This window comes from Dipodomys ordii, unplaced genomic scaffold (genome assembly GCF_000151885.1).
Source record: "Dipodomys ordii isolate 6190 unplaced genomic scaffold, Dord_2.0 Scaffold168, whole genome shotgun sequence".
In the NCBI taxonomy this organism is placed as follows: Eukaryota; Metazoa; Chordata; class Mammalia; order Rodentia; family Heteromyidae; genus Dipodomys; species Dipodomys ordii.
This window is the reverse complement of record NW_012267384.1, coordinates 780,432-800,698: the sequence shown is the minus strand read 5'-3', so window position 1 is coordinate 800,698 and position 20,267 is coordinate 780,432. Positions and strand designations below refer to the sequence as shown.

The window sequence follows — 20,267 nt, the reverse complement described above, 5'->3', positions numbered from 1 at the left end:
TTTTTCCCCCCTTTTGCCTTAACTGCCAAGAAACCTGGAGCCAGTGTAATCAACGCATCTCAGGTGCCTGTTAACATCTAACCCTCTCTCCCGAAGGCCTGGCTTGGGCTTTCATCCCTAATTGGGTTTAGTTCTATAAGCTGTAGTATATCCCTTTAGAAGTTGGTAGCATGCAAACTCTATATAAATTGAATCAAGCTGAAAAATAGATTAACTTGACTAAGGTTGTTTTTTTAAAGCAAATTTACAGTTGCATACCTGTGTAATGCATGATTGAATTAATGATAATTCTGTAACAAAAACACTAATGACATTTATTTTTAACATTTCCTTTAGAATATAATCATGAGGATTGTAGAGTGAGTTAAGCTTTAGACCTGCCTTTCTTTTCTTCCATTTTTATGACTCTGAGATCAAAACTAAACTTGTTTGGAAGAACTGAAAAAGGTGCTTTTCTCTGACTGCAGTGTTCTAAAATGTATGTACACATTGAAATTGTGTGTAGGGCTCAAAAGTGTAAAAAGCAAAATATATTAAATTTCCACATACTTGTTATCCTGCATTCTGGTTTACTGTAGAGAATCTCTAGTCATGTCTATCTGTTTTTGATGCCTCTACAGAATAACTGCCCAGCATCCTCTGCCCAACCAATCAGAATGTAGGAAAATCTACAGATATGACGGAATCTACTGTGAATCTACCTACCAGAAGTATGTTGAAATCTTTGTGAATCTTCCTTCTGGCTCGTGCATCAGTGCTATGCAAAAATATCCTTGTATTGAAATTTTACTTTTTATCGAATTTAGTGGGGGAGAAAAACCAAAACAAGCCAAACAAATTTAAAATTTACAAACAAAAAACAAAAAACAAAAAAAGAAACCTTGCTTCTGAACTTAAGACAGAAAAAAGTTATTCTTTTGAAATTATGGTCTAAAAGTTTTTTTTTAAATTGCTGTATTAAAGTTCTTAGGTAAGCTTCTTTATATTGAAATAAACAAGTACTTATATGCGAGAAAAATCTCAGGAAAATACATTGCACAGGTGCTACGCATCTTAGGGATTTGAAAGGTGTGTTATGTATAAATTAGCTGTCACTTTTTTTCAATCCTGTAATGGAATGATGAGTTGTAATTTGCATAATCCTTTAAGAAGTCAAATTATACTGTCATGTAGCAGACTTAACATGCTAGCTAAGATTTCAGAGCTTTGCAGCTAATTACTATGTACCTTACAGGACAGTTAAATTGAAGTTGAGTCCTCTGTCTTTGCTGCCATTTGCTTTGTCCATTACTTAACAGAATCTGCACTTTGGTAACGAGGTATTGTTATTATCATTGAAGTAAACACACCGCTGCAGGGAAGAAATTGCATTTTTACATATTGTAGCTTGATTTATATGGTTTTTGCTAAGAGGAAAGTTTTTTGTTGTTGTTGTTGTTTTGTAAAGTCCAATTGGAATCTCCCCCCAAAAAAGAATAAGCGATTGATGCTATCCGGAGAAATTATGGAATATTGAGTGAAGCAGCATTAACATTTAGTCAATTAAATTCCCCTGTAGAAAGTGTAAAGTAATACAAACATAATTCCACTGAAGGCATTATTCATTCTTTATGTACAATGTGTGCTTTCCTCATCATACTCTTCTTTTGCAGTAGAATGTCATTTTTTAAGTGCCCTTTTTTCCTTAAAAAAAAATATCCTTTCTGAATACAGCTGGTGAGTTACTCTTTCATTTTACTTCTCCACCTGGTTGTAGAGCATATTCTTTCATGGTTTCCATTTTTAAAAACAATGAGGAAATGCTGGTGACTGTGAAGGCTGCTCTCTGAAACTAGCAAAAATTGGATCCTAGAAGAAGCTGAGTCTGTTCTGTGCCTTGCATGGTTCAGTTGATAACTGTACTATCGTGTATTTATTGTGAATGCATCTCTGGCTTTACTTATGGATTATGTTGCTTAGATGATGCATTTCCTTTCATCAGCATGGGTGTCATTACAATGAAAGTTGGTTTTGATTATTAAAAAATTAATTTCTTGACTCATTTATTGTGACTTTAGGCAGTTGGGTTTCTGGAATTTGTTACTGTTGTGTTTGTATGTGTGTGTCTCTGTGTGTCTGTGTGTGTGATTCATGGCTGTTGTAAAGAAGCCTTTTGTTGTATGGGAAGGTGGCCCTTTAAAGGCATATGAAAGCAGCAGTTGTTTGTTGACTATTAATGGCAACCAACAGTCAACTAGTGCTCTTTTGTAATAAAGTCAGTTGCACACATCTGAAATTACTATCTACTTAAGGATTCCTATTTGTCAATGTAAAGTGAGGGGCAAGGAAAGGGCCGCAAAGAGTTTCTTCTGTAGTAAGGCTTCTTCTCTAACCAACGAAATAATCTTCAGCCCTTGTTGATTTGTTTTTTTTTAATTTTGGGTTGAGAAATCTGTGTTATTTGTAGTAGAGGTAGCCACAGTAGGTAGCACAGCTGTGCCTGCCGTGAAAGTCACTAGAGGGATATTCATAACAAGGAAATATTGGCAAATAAATGATGAAGAAGGGGAGGAAATCCCCAAGATGTTCAATTGGAGCAGTGTCACTGAGATGATTAATGCTGTTGTGTATTTTAGTGAAGATGCTTATCCGAATTGTCTTGAAACTATAGTGTGCATTTAATCGCACCTACTAAAAAAGAATGCATGTGGTGTGCAAGCACACTGAAGAGAAAAGTCTCTGGATTCAGATTTTATTTTCCTGAGTATTTTTTCCAACGCTTTGGTTTCCGATTAGAAAGCTGGTGTTAATGTATAATATATGCAGAGAATATTCATTCTACATGTTTAAGATTAGGCATCATTTATATTGCACTCCTCTTTAGAGGACTGAAGATGTTTTGTAGAAACGACTGTCACTTCAATATTGTTGAGCGTGTTATCAAATGTAGGAAATGGTGGTTGTTTAGATTCAGTCTTCATAGGCAAGCAGTGTAGGTCATGCCGCCAAGTGACTAAAGGGTTCAACTTTCATCAGTGATGCCAATTTCTGGTAATAGGGTTGCTTTCTCCTGTAAGTTCTACTGTCAGGCTGTGAATATACTGATTTGGTGGTATGAATTATCATTCATGTGGCTTGTTCACTAGGATTGTTAAAAGGCATTTGTATCTTGGGAAAATGTCTTAATCTCCAGGAGGCTCAGTACTTCCTACTAGATGTAGAAATAAATACAGACAAATGATATTTAATCCTGTCTTCAATGGGCTTATAGAGTATTGCTGAAAAGTTTTCAAACTCTAGTTGCCAACCAGATGGGGGGATTTGAATCCACTTTAGTGGTTGGAGATCACTGAAGTAGAAGGCTTGAACACATTGTGCCTAGTTTACATTTTATTTGTTAAGGCTTCTGTTTTATTTTTTTTCTGCTTGTGTTTGTATGCATGCAGCTACACATATGTACACACTAGGTGGGTCACAAGGTAGAATGTGTTTTCTTACTGCATCCCACATCCAAAAGACATGTCAGCCACTATTTTCAGTCAAGAAGATAGATGTATACATAATGCAGAGGCCAACATCATGGCTTGTTCATGTACAGGAGATTATAAAGAAGAAAATGGCTAGCTGTATGGAAAAGCTTCTGGCATGAAGGGCCCCTAATGTCTGGTCTCTCATAATTAGTGGTGCCACCTTGAACGAGAGTCCCTTGTCTCTACTTCTTTCTCGGTGATCAATGACCTCCATCAGTAACTTGAAACTGGAGACAACACTGGAAAATGCTACAGATTAGGTATCCTCTTTCATACTTCTCCAGATGGAGGCCAAACATTTCTCAGCATGTTGTTGCTCATATTCCTTCCAACTTCAGTTGTACAGGTTTATAATTGTGAATTGTTACATTTAAAATAGCTATTAAAATGTAAATTCCACTTAGATTGGGGATTATTAAGGTGATTAGACAGTTTCAATAATATTAAAAATCTAATGCAAGCAGGAATCTAAATCTATGATCCATTATTTTTAAAAGGCTAACTTATTTCTTAAAAATAATGACAATAAGCCTGGCACTGGCAGCTCACACATGTTATCCTAGCTACGCAGGAGGATGAGATCTGAGGATCCTGGTTCAAAGCCAGACCAGGCAGGAAAGTCAGTGATACTCTTATCTCCAATTAACCACTAGGAAAAAAAAACCTGCAATGCTTGATAAGAAATGTACTCATTACCTTGCTCATGTAACTGTAACCCCTCTGTACAGTATTTTCACAATAAAAAACTTATTAAATAAAGAAAATTTGATAATTCATTGCTGAAAAAAAAAACCACAGTGACACTGTGGTTCAAAGTAGAGCACTAGCCTTGAGTGAAAAAGCGTAGGGACAGCACTCAGGCTGTGAGTTCAAGCCCCATGACTGATTAAAAAAATAATATACAATAGCCAATAAAATAATATACAATAGTCATCCTAATTTCTTACATTCAATCTTTAGTGGCTGTACCAGTTTAAAACTTCACATTGCAATTGGTGGATTTAAGCACATTTTGGGGGTACATTTATCATGCTTAAAATGATATGAACTTTTAAAAACTCCTGATCACTTTGCAAATCTTTTTGAGACCTTATTGCTTTATACTAAGTAGTCATTTTGCTAAGCACTAAGTCATTTTGGTCCTATTCCCCTCTTTCTTTTTCATTTCCCTCTCCTTTTCAAAACTGATTCTTCCTAGATTATAATACCAGTATTTTAGTGACTCATAAATTAGGAAGAGTTGATTGGAAGATGCCAGAGTTCTTACCAAATTAATAATAATTGTGCATATGTTCCTTTTATATTTTTAAATGTGAAAGTAAAAGCAATATAAGTAAGCTTTGATAAAGGAGGAAAGATAATCTCTCTATGTCTTTAACTTTGAACTTTATTTTTACAGAGAGGCAGGACTACATTTTGGTAGTTGGGAAATATTGATGGATATGAGATGGTATTGTAGTCATGAGTCCTTTAGATATCAACTGTCTTGACTTCAGTCAAGGATACGTGGCCTGAGTGTGGTGGCATACTCATGTGATCTCAGATTTTTCCAGGGCCAGCGTGGACTACCATCACAAGGTTCTTGGTTTCTTTTCCCAGTATTAGAAAACAAAAGAAGGAGAGGAAGAGTAATAGATAGGAAGGGCCTTGAGGAAAAGTTGGGTATCCTTAAAGCTGGTTTTAAGAACAGTCATTTCACTTAGAAAAGATTTGAGGCAATCCGTTCCTAACATTGAGCAGATGTGACGACACCTTTGATGTTGGATTTAGACTAGGATTGAGTAAACCTGTTTGAGAAGGTGTTTTCTATCCAGAGAGGCCATTGGTAAAGTTATAAGTTTTTTGTTTTGCCTCTTTCTGAGACAAAGTTACTGTCCATCTGTGAAATACCAGGTTCATGCTTCCAGGACTAACACCACAGGGCACTATCACCTGTCCCTGTCAATGAGGATCAGGTGTTATAAACTGATATTACTCTTCTTGGACTATTTGCATTTTAATAAGCAACTCCAAGTGAAGGAGTTCAAGAAAATAATAGAACAGAGTCTTCTCCAGTAGGATAATTTTAGATGGTGTGACAGAGCCTGGAGAAATTATTGGGTGCTGGAAAGCATTGAAGTATTCCCTAGGAGATAACATACCCAGAATGTGGGTGTTCTATTCAGTATAACATGACTCCCAGCCATGGCCAACCATTATGAGTCTGGGAACAGTAAGACTCAGAGTACAAAAAGGGAAGGAACTGACAAAAGTTCAGGGAAGAGAAGAGGAAAATAAGTCGGGGTGAGTCTCATCATTATTAACGGTGTTGTGGCTAGTGCTAATATCTCTCATGTCTTATCCCAGTTAGGGAGGACTGCTATGTCAGGTGGGCTGCTGGGGGTAGCTGGGCACCTGTGCTAAAGGTAAGGAAAAGGTCAAGGAGAGGCTGAAACTCTCAGTTTGTTTAACCTGATTGATTGCTATTAAATGATCATTTGTTTTTCTCTTCATGTAGATTAATTCATTTCAGTTGTGTTTGGAACAGTGAATAACAAAGGATTGAGAAAGAGATATATGACGAACTTCATAAAGAGCCTTAATAAATCTGCATGTTAAAAAAACAGACATTGGATTTCAAGCCTTTCAATATCTAAAGGAATTCTAATTTCATTATCATGCCTTTCCCACGCCAGCATGATTTCTAGTGTTTTCTCCTAGTTAATCTTGGCATCATACAAATGATTTTTACTCTATTTCTACCAGTGTTCAATTTTCCCATTTTCACCAATGTGAACTTGCATACCAATGTATATTATTTAAGGCTTAATCCAGACAATTAAAACTTGACCAATTTATTGATTTTTCAATAGTAGTAGCTAGTACTGGGCTTGAACTCAGGTCCTCTCATTTGCTCAGCTTTCTTGCTGATGGCTGATACTGTCTCTGGCGCCAAGGTCAGTATGGTGAAAATGCTATTTGAGTTTGGGTGAGTGTTACTTAAGGTAATGGTTTGAGCTAAAAGACAGCATTTCTGATTAAACAACTAGCAAATATAAATCAGAAGTAGGGGAGTCGGAAAGGGTGAGAAAAGGCAAGGCTGGAGAGGGAGATCGACAGCTACCCAGTAAGATCTGAAAATAGTTTCTGGGAAGGGAGGAACATGGTAAGAGAGGAATGGGAATTGTGGTGAAGCACTGTGGAGGAGGGTTACCTGCTGCAGGAATGGGCCCACAGCTTTGTCTCCTTTGTGTCTTGAAGCTTATACATGCTTTGGAAGGAAAAACATGAAATTGTGCTATTCAAAGTTAATTTTGATTTGTAAACATCCTAGAGAACTCTGCCAATAAAAAAATCCAGTTCAGGACCTGTTAAGTTCATACGTCTCCTGGCTTTCAGGAGCCAGGAGTCTGTCTTTTCTCTTCATAAACCACTTATAATTCAAGCCACAGAAATGCCAGGTAGTGAGGCAGTATGATTTAGAATGAAAGAATATTAATTGGCTTCACTAGAGTGTATATTTTCATTATGAGCAAAGTGACTACCTAGATGAAAAAAATAATAATTGGCTAGTGAGCTAGTTGTGCACCTGTGGTATGTGAGACCTCCCTAGAAGCTTGATGAGAGAGAGAACCAAGGTCAATGTGGGAGGCTCAGAGCTCCTCTGAGTCTCCTGTAGACTGTTGACCTGTGTATTCAAAATTGCCAACAGGTGGTTACAGAGACAGCTTCTAATGTGTTCAGACTTTACAAATCAACAAAACCTATCGTTGTGCATAAACTAAGGTGTTGATAAGTTCTCTTAAAAAAACTTCATCTGTGTGATGGTTATAAATGTATATTGAGTAAATTTTGGAGCTAGTATATGCATGAGATTGAAAGAATGATGTATTCTGAAATTGCAAGTTATCCTTATACATCATTTTAGTAGTATTTAATAATTGCTAGAGGGCGGGAATGTGGCTTAGTGGCAGCGTGTTTGCCTAGCATGCATGAAATCCTGGGTGTGATTCCTCAGTACACATAAACAGGAAAAAGCCAGAAATGGTGCTGTGGTTCAAGTGGTAGAGTGCTAACCTTGAGCAAAAGCAGCTCAGGAACAGTGCCCAGGCCCTAAGTTCAAGCCTCAAGACTGGCAAAAAATAATAATAATTACGAGAAGTGGTTAAGCCTATCCCTACCATCCCTACAATTATCTATGAAATGTGGGACAGTGGCTAAGTAAACTGTCTGGGTTTGATTCTATCCCTACCATCCCTACAATTATCTATGAAATGTGGGACAGTGGCTAAGTAAACTTTTTTTCTTGTGGTACTATGTTTTTTACTCAGTACCTCTGTACCTGTTAGACTGGTGTTATACCACTTGAGCAACACCTCCAGTCCTGCATTTTGCTGACTAATTGGACATGAAATCTAGCGAATTTTTCTACCAGGGCTGCCTTGAACTTCAATACTGTAGATCTCAGGCTCCTAAGTTGTGAGCATAATAGGTGTGATTCACTTGAGCCTAGTTGTAAGTTAACTCTTCTAGCTTCTGCTTGCTCACCTCTAAAATAGGAGTAAAAGTTACTGTCTCTTTATTAGGAATGGGTCTTAGTGACAGGCTACTTGCCTAGCATGCACAGAGCTTTGGTTCAAACCCCAGCACTGAGAACAAAGCCAAAACAAAAAACAAATAAAAAACAAAACAAAACACCTCTTTTAGATTGTTTTGAGACTCAAAGGGATGATGAAGGTGATAGTAATTACTAACATTACTAATCCTTTACCGTATATCAGATGGTAGGCTAATGGCTTATTTCATATATATATATATATATATGTATAGATATTCATATACACATATATATGTATGGATAATCATTTTGAAGAAACAAACACAAAGGTAGAGAAAAAAGGATGTGGTGGAATTTGAATTAACATGACCAAACTTTGGTCCAATAGTGAAATATAGATAGCTTTTATACTCTTGCCCATTTTTGTAAATAAAGTTTTATGGGAACACATTCGTTTGTGTATCGACTATGACCCTTTTCTTTTGCTACCATGACACAATTGAGTAGTGGCAGCAGAAACCATATGGCTCACAAAACCTCCAGTATTTACAGCCTGGCCAGTTACAGAAAAAGTTTGATGACCTTTGTGTTAGATTTCAGGCTGACTTCAGAGCCTCAGGTTCAAACCTCAAAAACACAAGTGTTTGAATACTAAGTATCTATGAAGTGAATGCTATAATCTCTTATACCTAGCAGTGCAACATTTTTCAAAATGGAGAGAAGAAACATTCAGATTTCCATGTGACTATGAAGATGTTAAACTTAAAGTTTCAAAAGGAATGTACTCTGTGTTATTCATTCCTATTTCACAGGTAAACCATTTGAGAGAAATTCCATTTTCACAGAATAAAAGTATAGTGTTCCATTAGAGGACTATTTAAATTTTAGTGAATATCAGAATAACAGAAGAGATCTCTGTTAAAACAATTTTATGTTTCCAAAAATTTCATATTTTAGAGAATTTATGAAAATATCTTCTTTATGAAATACATAAAGTATTATGAAAAGGCCACTTACTTAAAATGCATTATGACTTGTAATATTAAAAATATTTATAAGCAGTGCACTAGGATTTACTCCTTTTAATTAGAAGGTAAATAACCGACCTTTTCTAATATTCATCAGTGAAAGGATAAACATTAACTTTGCTCATAGAACTTTTCCCACCCCCTAGTTTGGGGGCTTGAATTCAGTCACTTGTGTTTGCTTTGCTTTCTGGTTCACTTTTCTCGCTCATAATTGGCACTTTACCATTTGTGTCATTTTGGCATTTTGTTGGTGAATTGGAGATAGAGTTTCTCATACTTCTGCCTTGGCTAGCTTCAGACCTCAATCTTCCTGGCTTTAGCATGCTGAGTAGCTAGAATTATGGGAATGAGTCATGAATGCCTGGCTGAGAATATTTAATTCTTTGTGTTTTTTCTCTTGATTTGGAGGATTTCCTATTCATTAAATGTCATAGGAATTTTGGTACCTCGGGGCTTACAAAGCACACACTGGTGGGCATTCAACTCTTGTTAAAGTGATATTCTTATAATTTGCTTTGATGAGGCTATAGTGCTGGATTGGTAAAGAAGTGGTTTCTAAACTAGTCACCTCATGGCAGTTTTTCCTCTTCCCTGAGAGTAGTTCTTTTTGATATGTGTTGGTTCTGTATGGAAAATTCAGATGAGCAAAGGAAGACATGACAATGTTGTTTGTATTCATACCACCCATAGTAGCCACAGTCACAACTGGCCAACTTTGTCATAGAAACTATGCTCTGCCAAGATTTCCTTTCTGATAAAGGATATGACACTTTTCTCCTGTTGTAGTTTGTATTTACTTTCTGGATTTTTATCACCTGTTTTTGTTGTAAGACTTCAAATTTCTCAAAGCCTAGTGATATACTTGTTATTGATAAGATTATTTCAGGAGAAAAGTCTTTCCTTTCCATCTCAGTATTCATTTTTGTCTGGAGAGATTGATTTGCAAGTTAGAGGATGAAGATAATGGTGAGAAGGATTATGGGTGTTATAGAAACACTCACTTTGGAGATCAGAACATGCGCATGTGCAGGAAGTAACTTGTTAGTTTTCTTACTGCATTACAAACTTACTGTCTTAGACGCAGATCTGTTGCATCATTTTCTAGGCTAAAAAGAGAAGTTTACTTTAAAAAGAGATTTCTGTTTACTGAACTCAATGTGGAGATGTCTAGAGTTTGTTCTCAAAGCAAAGATGGTTGATTCGAGAATTTTGGCTCATTAACAAACATGCAAAGGAAACATACTTGGGTGAGTTTTTCCTCTGGCAAACTTGAAATCTTGTGAGAAGTGTTTGGAATCAGGTGCTTGGGTTTGATATGACTAAGTAGACAGTGTCATATCTTTTTTTGAGGGGGGGGGGGTCGTGGGCCTTGAACTTGGCCTGGGCACTGTCCCTCAGCTCTTTAGCTCAAGGCAAGCACTCTACCGCTTAAGCCACAGAGCCACTTCTGGTTTTCTAATGGTTTTGGAGATAAGAGTCTCACGGGTGGGCTTTCCTGTCTGGGCTGGCTTTGAACCGTGATCATCAGATCTCAGCCTCCTAAGTAGGATTACAGGAGTGAGCCACAGGCTTCCGGCAAGTGCCATATCTTATTTAAAACCTTTTTTACCTTCCCCTCCATCAGCTCATTTGTAAAGGATCCATGGGACCCGTTCTTTGCTTGCTTCTTTGTGTTCCCCATTAAGAAAGGACTCTCTCTCTCACTAGCACTTCTTACTACTTTCCTTGAGTTTTCCACCAATGTAAGTTTTCCAACAGCATCAGTTCTCTGATTATTGCCTGCCAGTTGTGCTCATGCTGAATCACAGGTAACTGTGTGCCTCGGCCTTGAAACTGGGAGATACACAGCCTTTTTGCTGCTGCTGCTCTGCTTTCTCTCTGACCTCCACTAACTGTTCTAAGCGTGACAGGCAGTTAGCATGGATCCTTTGGGCAGAAAGTCTTTCCTTTGTACTTGAGGACCAGCTGGGTCTCATCATGCAGACTATACCTTATAGTACGTGCAGGGGAAATCTCTGCTCAGTTTCAGGAACTAACTGGCTACAGGGCCACTGGCAAGGGCAGAAAAGGAACAACAATTCTCATTGGGCACTGGGGGCTCAGACCTATAATCCTAGCTACTCAGGTTGCTGAGATCTGAGGATCACAGTTTGAATACAGCCTAGGCAGGAAAATCAGTGAGACTCTTACCTCCAATTAAGCACTAAAACAGCGGTAAGTGGAGCTGTGGCTCAAGTGGTAGAGCACTAGCCTTGACAACAAAAGTTCAGGGACAGCGGATGAGTTCAAGCTACAGGACCAACACCAAACCAAAAAAAAAAAAAAGAGAAAAAAAAGAAAAAGAAAGAAACAAAGAAAGAAAGAAAGAGAAGGAAGGAAGGAGGAAAGAAAGAAAAGCAAGCAAGCTATCTGAGCTATCTGACTACCATTCCCTGGAGAAATTCAAGTCCTAAGCCTTGGATTAATATGAATGGCAGTGATGGGTTCATGTCACTACATTCCTATAAATGGAGGTTTGGAGATGCATTCAGTGGGGATGAGAGGAGAGCCGGGGTGTTCCTCAGCTCTTGTAAAATTCATGATCAATAAATTCATCTAATAGCAAGATTGTTTACCTTTTTCTCTGAATGCTGCTTGCCCAGAGCTAGTAACAATTTATAGGAGGCTGGTAGGAATAAAGAATGTTGTTTTTTTTTTCTTTAATTTATCATGGTACTTGTGAAATGCCGCAGGGAAGAGAAGAGTAGAAAACTAAAATTATAGGCCAGCAGATTTTAAGTAGAGTGTATTTTTACAAGGATCTAGAGGCAAGTTTGGTTCACTTGTACTAGGGGTAGTTTAATTGGTTCTGTTCAGAAGAGATTTGCAGAACATAAACATTTGCTGTGGTATAAACAGGTTGTCTTTAGAAGGAAGGTGATTCTCCTAGATGCAGACAGGGTAGGCTGAATACAGCTGTTTTTATTCTACTATTTGAAAGCAACACTTTTTGATACAAGGGTCTTTCTACTAGGAGTATAAGTTGATCCTTCTGGGGACAACCAAAGCTTTAACTCTTAACATTGAAGTAATCTTTCAGCTTTAGCATTTCTACATCTATGTTTGCTGATTTTCTATCTGCAAAATACAGCTGAGACTGAAAGCAGAAGAGTACAACCTGTTTCAAATACAGTATTTTGTTGTCTTTAGCATTATTATAATTGATCCAGGAAATGCTATTTGAAGTGGTAATATTATTTTTATTTTGCCCTTAAGAATATAGAGACTCAAGAGAAGTTAGGCAAGTTGCTTAGGTCACAAAGCTAACAACATGATCAACATTTACATATGACAATATTTACAGGGGAGAAGATACATGTATCTAGCTATTTGTTGCATTTAAACTAGTTGATATGATCTTTTAGACTGGATGACAATTGACCTCAGAAACACATCCATTCTCTATTCAAGGATAGTCTCCTGGCATCTATATCAGCAAAATAGAAGGACCCCTAAGGAACTCCAAGCCAATCCTTAATGAAGGAGGGTTTGTCATATTGAACATATCAAACATATGGCAAACGTCCTGTGTGTATAAATCTGTACATTCTAGCCTGGAGGCTGCCAGAACTCACTCCATATTTTGTAGAAATTCCACTGATCCTTACTTAGTTCTGGTACAGAAATAGAGACATCTCAGTTATTTATCTACTTTAACTATAGCTTTATCTTCAAACTGTACAAATTTCTAACTGTGTTCCACTTTAACATGTAACAAGCAACAAATTAACAAGTATGAACATGGGACTTCCCAAATTTTTTCACGGGGAAGACAAACCTTTGGGCTATAGTTTCAGTACAACATGGCTAGTTTGTAAATCAAGACATTTCTTCTTTCTCATTCAGAGCTCTCTAAAAGGCAGTATACTTATCACTACAAAACCAAACAACATCTTTGGTACGAAGTTCCTCTCCTGCTTTGTACTTTTGCTTCCCTTTCATTTTTTTTTTTAGTCAAGTACATTCACTCAGAATCATATTTCATTCTGCTTCTCCAATATACTATGGATATTTGGGGCTGGGAAGGTGATTCAGTGGTAGAGTGTTTGCCTTGCATGGGTACAATTCCTCAGCACCACATAAAGCAGGAAAAGCCAGACATGATACTGTGGCTCCAGTGGTAGAGTGCTAGCCTTGAGCTGAAGAGCTGAGGGACAGCACTCAGGCCCAAAGTTCAGGCCCCACAACTGAAAAAAAAATTCTGTGTATAACTTTCTTTTCCTGTTTTCCTAATTCAAGTGATTGCTTCATGCTTATATCATATCATGATACTTACGCAGTTTCAGCCTTCTTATTGTCCTTATTGATTGGATTGATCTTGATAAGTCACTGCTTGGGTCTACTTCATGCAATGTACCATTCTTTTTCTTTCTTTTTTTGTCAATCCTGGGGCTTGAACTCAGGGCCAGGGTACTGTCCCTGAGCTACTTTTGCTCAAGACTAGCACTCTACCACTTGAGCCACAGCACCATTTCTGGCTTTTTCTGTTTATGTGGTACTGACAAATCAATCACTCTACCACTGACCCACATTCCCAAGCCCCAGCAATGTACCATTCTATGGGATTTAAGTCATCCATTTTGAGCTACCTCATAGTTGCCTGATTAAATGTTATTTTTGCTAAGTTGTTAGACTACATTGACGACATTTCCTCTGCATAGTGTATACATCTTTGCTGAGTGTTCGAATCCACTCATTGTGCTCCAATCTCTCTTTCAGCCTCCCAATCCCAAGGTATTTCTCAGTGCAGACTCTTTCCTCTTGTCCATGAAACACACCCACAATGCATGCACTGGCTCCTCACCTTCGCTTCCTTTTCCAAAGTCTCTACACTTGTTTTACCCTCTGTAGTTTCTGTCTTCTCTTATTCATATTAATTGGTACCTTTTCTAACAAGGGACTGTATTTGGTGATACATCCATGAAATAAGACTCACCATTGTTGTCCTCAAAATTAGTATTAAAAATAGTTGGGAATAGAAAACAGGCAAATATAAATGAAGGAAATTAGGTGTTGATCAGTGCCATGGAACAGATAAGGGTTAGCAAGTCATTAAGAATGTTGGAGTGAATGTGGGTTACTTGTGGCTTCAAATAAGTGAGGTGCATTCAAAAGATAACATTGGAGCAGAAACTCTAAGAAAGTAAGGCATTTAGACAGCCGGAAGAAAAGATTCCAGGTACAACAAATAACCACTATTAAGCTTCTGAATCTGAAGAGCCCTCCATGTACACAATTACAGAGAGGCCCTGGGCGGGGGCCCAGTGGTGTGTGTGTGTGTGTATGATCCTGGGGGACAGTGACTGTGAGCAGATTACAGCTAGGACATTGTCTTGGGCTTTTAGTCCACTTGAAATGAGGCTTTCGGGGAGGTGGGGAACTTGAATTGAGGAGTCAGGGCTCCCACTCCCTCTTGGAACTGGTCTGGCTGTTAGCTGAGAACATGATTCCTAGGATGAGGGTGGAACAGAGGGCTGGTTTGAGGTACCTACTCCAGTCAAGGTGGCTCATTCCATAAATGTAGATGTGGAGCTGGTAAGTAGAATTTGGGTTTGCATATATCTTGAAAGAGAGGCCATAAAAACTTCCTGATAAATTGGAAAAGGAGGAGAACCTAGATGAGAGAGTGAAGGCAGCATTGAACCCAATATCAAATCCTAATGTATTTACTGTATCTCATATATGGCAACACTTCATCTAACATATATAAATAAATGCCTTTCAGAAACTCAGAAATTTAGCAATAAGACATGAAATAAACTTTTAAAAATTAAACCATAAATTTGTGTGTGTGTGTGTGTGTGTGTGCGTGTGTATATGTGTGTAGAATCTTTATAAGAGAATGAGTTCCTTGAAAACATTTATTTAATCACTTCAGAAACTTTGTAGAATGGACTTGTAGAAGGTCAGGGCTTGTTATACATCTGGGTGCTAGATAGAGTTAGAGCTCTTCAGTATAGTTGCCAGTGGTCAGGCTCAAGTGAGAGGCTGATGTATTCAAACATAGTCCGTTTTTTATTTGCCTGGTGATCTTGAATATGTTACAAAAGCTTTCTTTTCCCCATTTTTCTTGTGTGTGATAATGATAGTCTCTCATAAAGTTAACTGTGGCACTGAATGAAAAAGTAAATGTAAACTGCTCAAAACAAAGACTGGCACATACCAGGTATTCAAATAAAGTTTACTACTCCTAACCAAATACATTTTGAGCAGCAAAAATTAGTTAAGAGAATCTTATTTTTGGAGTGACCCCTCTCACTTTTTTCTTTTTCTTTTTTTGCTGTCATGGGGCTTGAACTCTGGGCTTGGGCGCTGTCCCTCAGCTCTTCAGCTCAAGGTGAGCACCCTACCACTTGAGCCACAGCCCCACTTCTGGTTTTCTAGTGGTTTAGTGGAGATAAGAGTCTCATGGACTTTCCTGCCCGGAATGGCTTTGAACCGTGATCCTCAGATCTCTTCCTCTTGAGTAGTTAGGATTACAGACGTGAGCCACGGTCACCCAGCAACACCTCAACTTTTAACCACCCATTTCCAAGCCTGTCAAGATGATACTGTTCAAAAAGAAATGTACTCAATACCTGACTTGTGTAATTAACTGTATATCACCTTTATAATAAAAGTTTTAAAACGATGAATGCTTAATAAATTTTAGTAATGAATTTCCATTGTAAACCTTGCTCTCTTATTAATGGCTGAAAGCTAACTCTGAGAGCCATGTGTGAACAGTCTGGTAACCTGATTCTCTTTAGAGGTGGCCTTGAGACTGGTCAGCACCTTCTGGGTATATTTGATTGACAGACTGGCAAATGGCATTTAAATAACTAATACATAAAAAGATCTGTGTTTTCTTATTTTTTTTCAGCTTAAAATGCTGAATGTGTATTGAAATGAGAAAAATAATTTTCAGGATAGATATGACTTGCCTAGTACATAAAAGCAAGGAGATCACATCAAGGAGGGAATATTATTTTTTGGCCTCAATACAGGAAATTACTATTTTTCCTTCCATGTTTATATTTTGATACCTAATATCTCCCTTTTTCTTCCTTTTTTTTCTCTTTCATATGGCTGTTGTTGCTTTTATCCTTTTTACTATCAGCAGCTTACTTGGTCTCCCAATCTAGGAAGGAGCAGCACACAGCTGTTGTGGGACTCTTTCAGGCTCTTTGGTTTCTGAGGGGTTTGGACAGCAGATTAATTCTGCTTTCATAATACATGGTACTTCAGTGAAGCATTCAGGTTTTTTTCTGAGCTGAGATTCCTGATCCCATTCTATCTCTAGATGGCTGTGTAGACGGTGGCTGTCAATGAGTAACAGGTAAATATTGAACAAGGAAACCCTTTTGATTAACTTTTATGGATCATTATTTGAAAGTAACCTGCAGTCAGAATAGCTCCATCACTCATGATCAGAGCACATGGAATGGGTCAGAGCATCAAGCTATAGATAGGAAAGCTGAGCTTGCCATTCTTTCGCTACAATCTAGGCCTGTGTCCATGCAGTGCTGGACCAGTGATAGTCATCCAGTAAGCCAGATGATAGTTTATTTAGCACAGTAAGAATACACAAATATTTAAGATGGTAAAGTACAAATGCAGCTTTGTGGTCTCTAGGAATAAATATATTAAAGCATGCCTGATAAGTTTTGTAGTGTATAATACTGTGGATAATCTCATCTTTATATCCAGGCTCATAACTCTTTTTCTAATATGGAATACAAACTGAGAGTGAACTGTTGGTCTTAAAAGAATATGCTTGAAAGAACTGATTTCAGCCTCTATTTCCTAGATTTGGTCAGTGCCACCTACTGAGCACAACTTCATCATAGGACACATTGACCTAAGTAGTTGGCCTATAGTTAATTTGGTATTGTCTTTGACTTAGCCATTGAACCTCAGGATAAATGAATGGTTTAGAATCATTAGGAACAGCTCTGGCATCATCATTAGTAATTAATATCTTGAACATCCATATAAGAATATTCACTGAACTTGATACAGACATAGCTTGGATTGAATAGAAAAACATTTCTAGATCAACACGTGGTTTCAAAAAGGCAAACCATTCCAGTAGAGATTCAAGTTGATGGTTAAATAGGCAATTCAAAATGATTTTGAGCTAATCTTTGAGACTTACAACTCTATTTAAGTATGTAAATAATATCCAGAAAAAGATACATAACTAATATAATACAAGTATTTAGTAGTAGTAGTAGTAATCTATTTTCCTCATACTTTCTAAAGTGGTAAGTTAAAAAGGGAGGCATTTTTATGACATGTAAAATGTCATTGCAAAAATTTTAATGTGCCTAATAAGGTGAGTAAATATATTTGTTATTTACTATTTAGCATAAACAAACTATGAATATTGTGAAATTTATATACAATATGGTGGATGAAATCCTTATATTTATGTATAATTTCAATGTTAAGCCCATATAGTCTAGTCACAAATAACATCCCCAAATAAAAATAGCTTTATTCTAAAAATTATTTCAATAAAACTTAAGATACAAAGTAGCCATACTAATTAGAGCTATAAATAACATGTTTTCATCTGAAGATGTTGTATATTTGTATCTTTAAAAAATATTTTTGCTGGGTGCTGGTGGCTCACACCTGTAATCCTAGCTACTCAGAAGCTGAGATCTAAGAATCACGGTTCAAAGCCAGCCCCCTTCAGCACAGTCCTTGAGACTCTTATCTCCAGTAACCCACCAGAAAACAGGAAGTGGCACTGTGGCTTAAGTGGTAGAGCACTCACCTTGAGCTGAAGAGCTGAGGGACAGCACTCAGGCCCAGAGTTCAAGCTCCATAACCCACAAAAAAATTTTTTTTGCTTCTAAATGAACAATGGAAAACATTAGCATTCCTGTTAATACTCTGGACTTACTAATGGAAATGTGTCTACCCCTGAAAAAGATTTAAAGTTTCATTTACAAATACATCTCAGTAGGACAAGTATGAGTCACATAATGAAGTATTAGCAACCACTAAATTATATTTTAAAATTTAGGTAAGCCTATAATATGAACATGAAAAATATGATGCATGGAAAATGTAATTGAACAAAGCTGAAAATTTCTTGACAATAGAAATGCACTGAGCGTGATGTGGGCTGCCACATTGATGCTCTCCCTAGTGGACCCAGGACCAAATTTGGATTAGGTTCCAAGTGAACATGTGTTGGGTAGATTCATCTTAACCCTGAATGGATATTTTACCACACCACAAAATGGAACATAATTTGACATCAATTTTTGTTTAGAACTGAGCTAGCAGGGGAGGTTGTGGGTCAGGCTGGAATTGGCAGGTTGTGTGGGAACATGCTCACAGGGACTGGTGTCTAGCAGAGCCAGTACTTTTAGCCTTTGGTTTTCTTGACATTATAGGTGATGGATTCAGTGCTTTATCCTTCTCTGTTTCTGGGACAGGAACATTGGTTCATTTTGTGTAGACTTATTTGTGACCTATATTTGAATTAGTTCATTCATTTGAAAAAATACAGTCTTAAAGCTTCCTAATGATTTACACAATTTAAAATATAAATGTTTTATTTATACTCCTGCATGAAATGAGTTTGGCAAGCATTATTTAAATGATAGTGATACTACTGCTGGCTTTTGCTATTCCATTTTATTCATTGAACAGTGTGGTAATGCTTTGATGAGGAAAATGGAACACGTTGAGGAATATATGATAAGTTTCAAAAGTTATTTGACTCCATTCAGGCATGAATATTTATTATCAAGGAAATAGTAACCATCTTTTTGTAGGAAGTGGTAGGTAACTTCAATCTCAAGGACATTGCAAGCTAGCAGGGAAAATAACACATATAATGGCATTTATTGATTGAATAGATATAGAGGGATTGCTACAAAAGCTAGGTGAATAGGACATCTAGAGTTCCTATAACATGGGGTTCATATTCACTTGAGTGGGGAGATAATTCAGATACATAACAATTTTTAAAATGGTCCTGCTGTAATTAGGGATAGAGGATGGCGGGCGACAAGCGCTTTTGATACAAGTCTGGCATGTGAAATACTGTAAGGATAGCACACAATTCACAGTTTTCTACAAGTCCAGAGAACATAATTACTTTAGTTATGGAGCATTTAGGAAGATGGAGTTTGAAGCTGACTCTTGAAGGATGAGAGAGAGTGAGCCAGGTTTGGACATGACACATGGGGAATGGAAACAAGAGTTGAAAGGGATAAAGCTGATGGTTCCTTGAAGTAGGAGAGAGGAATGTGGATTTGATGTTTTACTTTGTTTCAATAACATTGAGATCAAAGAAAATGGAAATGGAATGTATGGGAATTGTCTTGAGAGAGAGAAAGAGTGAGAGAGAGAGAGAGAGTTGGCTGGCTGTATGAGAATGGTGAAGTGAAAAGATTATAGAAAATTTCTACCTGTGCAAACTTGGGCTATGTCAAGATTTATTGAAGGCCTAATATGTGAACACAGGGTGGAGTAGCGAGATTATGTCATCTGACCCATAGCAGTGATTTGCATTCTGCTGAGTTTGAGAGTCAGTATTCTAGGTCCTGTGTGCTGCCGGGGGTTTCTATGATTCCCTACATTCTTCAACAGTAAAACACTTCTTACAGTTGTATGTATTGATAAAGCACTAAGAAGACCTTATGAGACAAGGAATATTCTTGGACTTTAGTAGACAGCTAAAAATGTTTCCATAAATGGATTGATAAAATATGGCCAACATTTATATCTTAAATATAAGAAGCCAATGCATCAACAAATATTGACATGGGAAAAATACATTCACTGGTGATCATCAGATAGGAGTATATTAGCTCTGTGTTTGTTAGTAAGTGCTAAATAGGGATACAAGTGGACCCATTTCAACAATGAGATGTACAAGACATTATGTCGAAAAAAGAACTTTACAACTTTTGCAGGGGTGGAGGGGGGAGAGGGGACCGTTGAGAGGGCAGGGATGGGAAGGGGAAACAAAGGAGGAGGCAATAATGCTTGATAAGAAATGTACTCATGACCTTGCTCATGTAATTGTAACCCCTCTGTATGGTATTTTCACAATAAAAAAAATTAATAAAATAAAGGATAAAAAAGTGCTGCCTGAATATTAATGTACCAATCAAATCTAGTAGGCACATATTCTGGGTGACAGTG

General features: G+C 37.4%; 1 protein-coding gene across 2 annotated transcripts in view; it reads left to right on the top strand.

The window, feature by feature from the left end:
- Npas3 (neuronal PAS domain protein 3) overlaps nt 1-20,267 on the top strand; it is an 883,936-nt gene that overhangs the window by 114,642 nt on the left and 749,027 nt on the right. For both annotated transcript variants that reach the window (XM_013033452.1, XM_013033453.1), the window contains exon 2: nt 621-710. In XM_013033452.1, the coding sequence (XP_012888906.1) occupies nt 621-710 (90 nt within the window). The remainder of the gene's footprint in view (nt 1-620; nt 711-20,267) is intronic.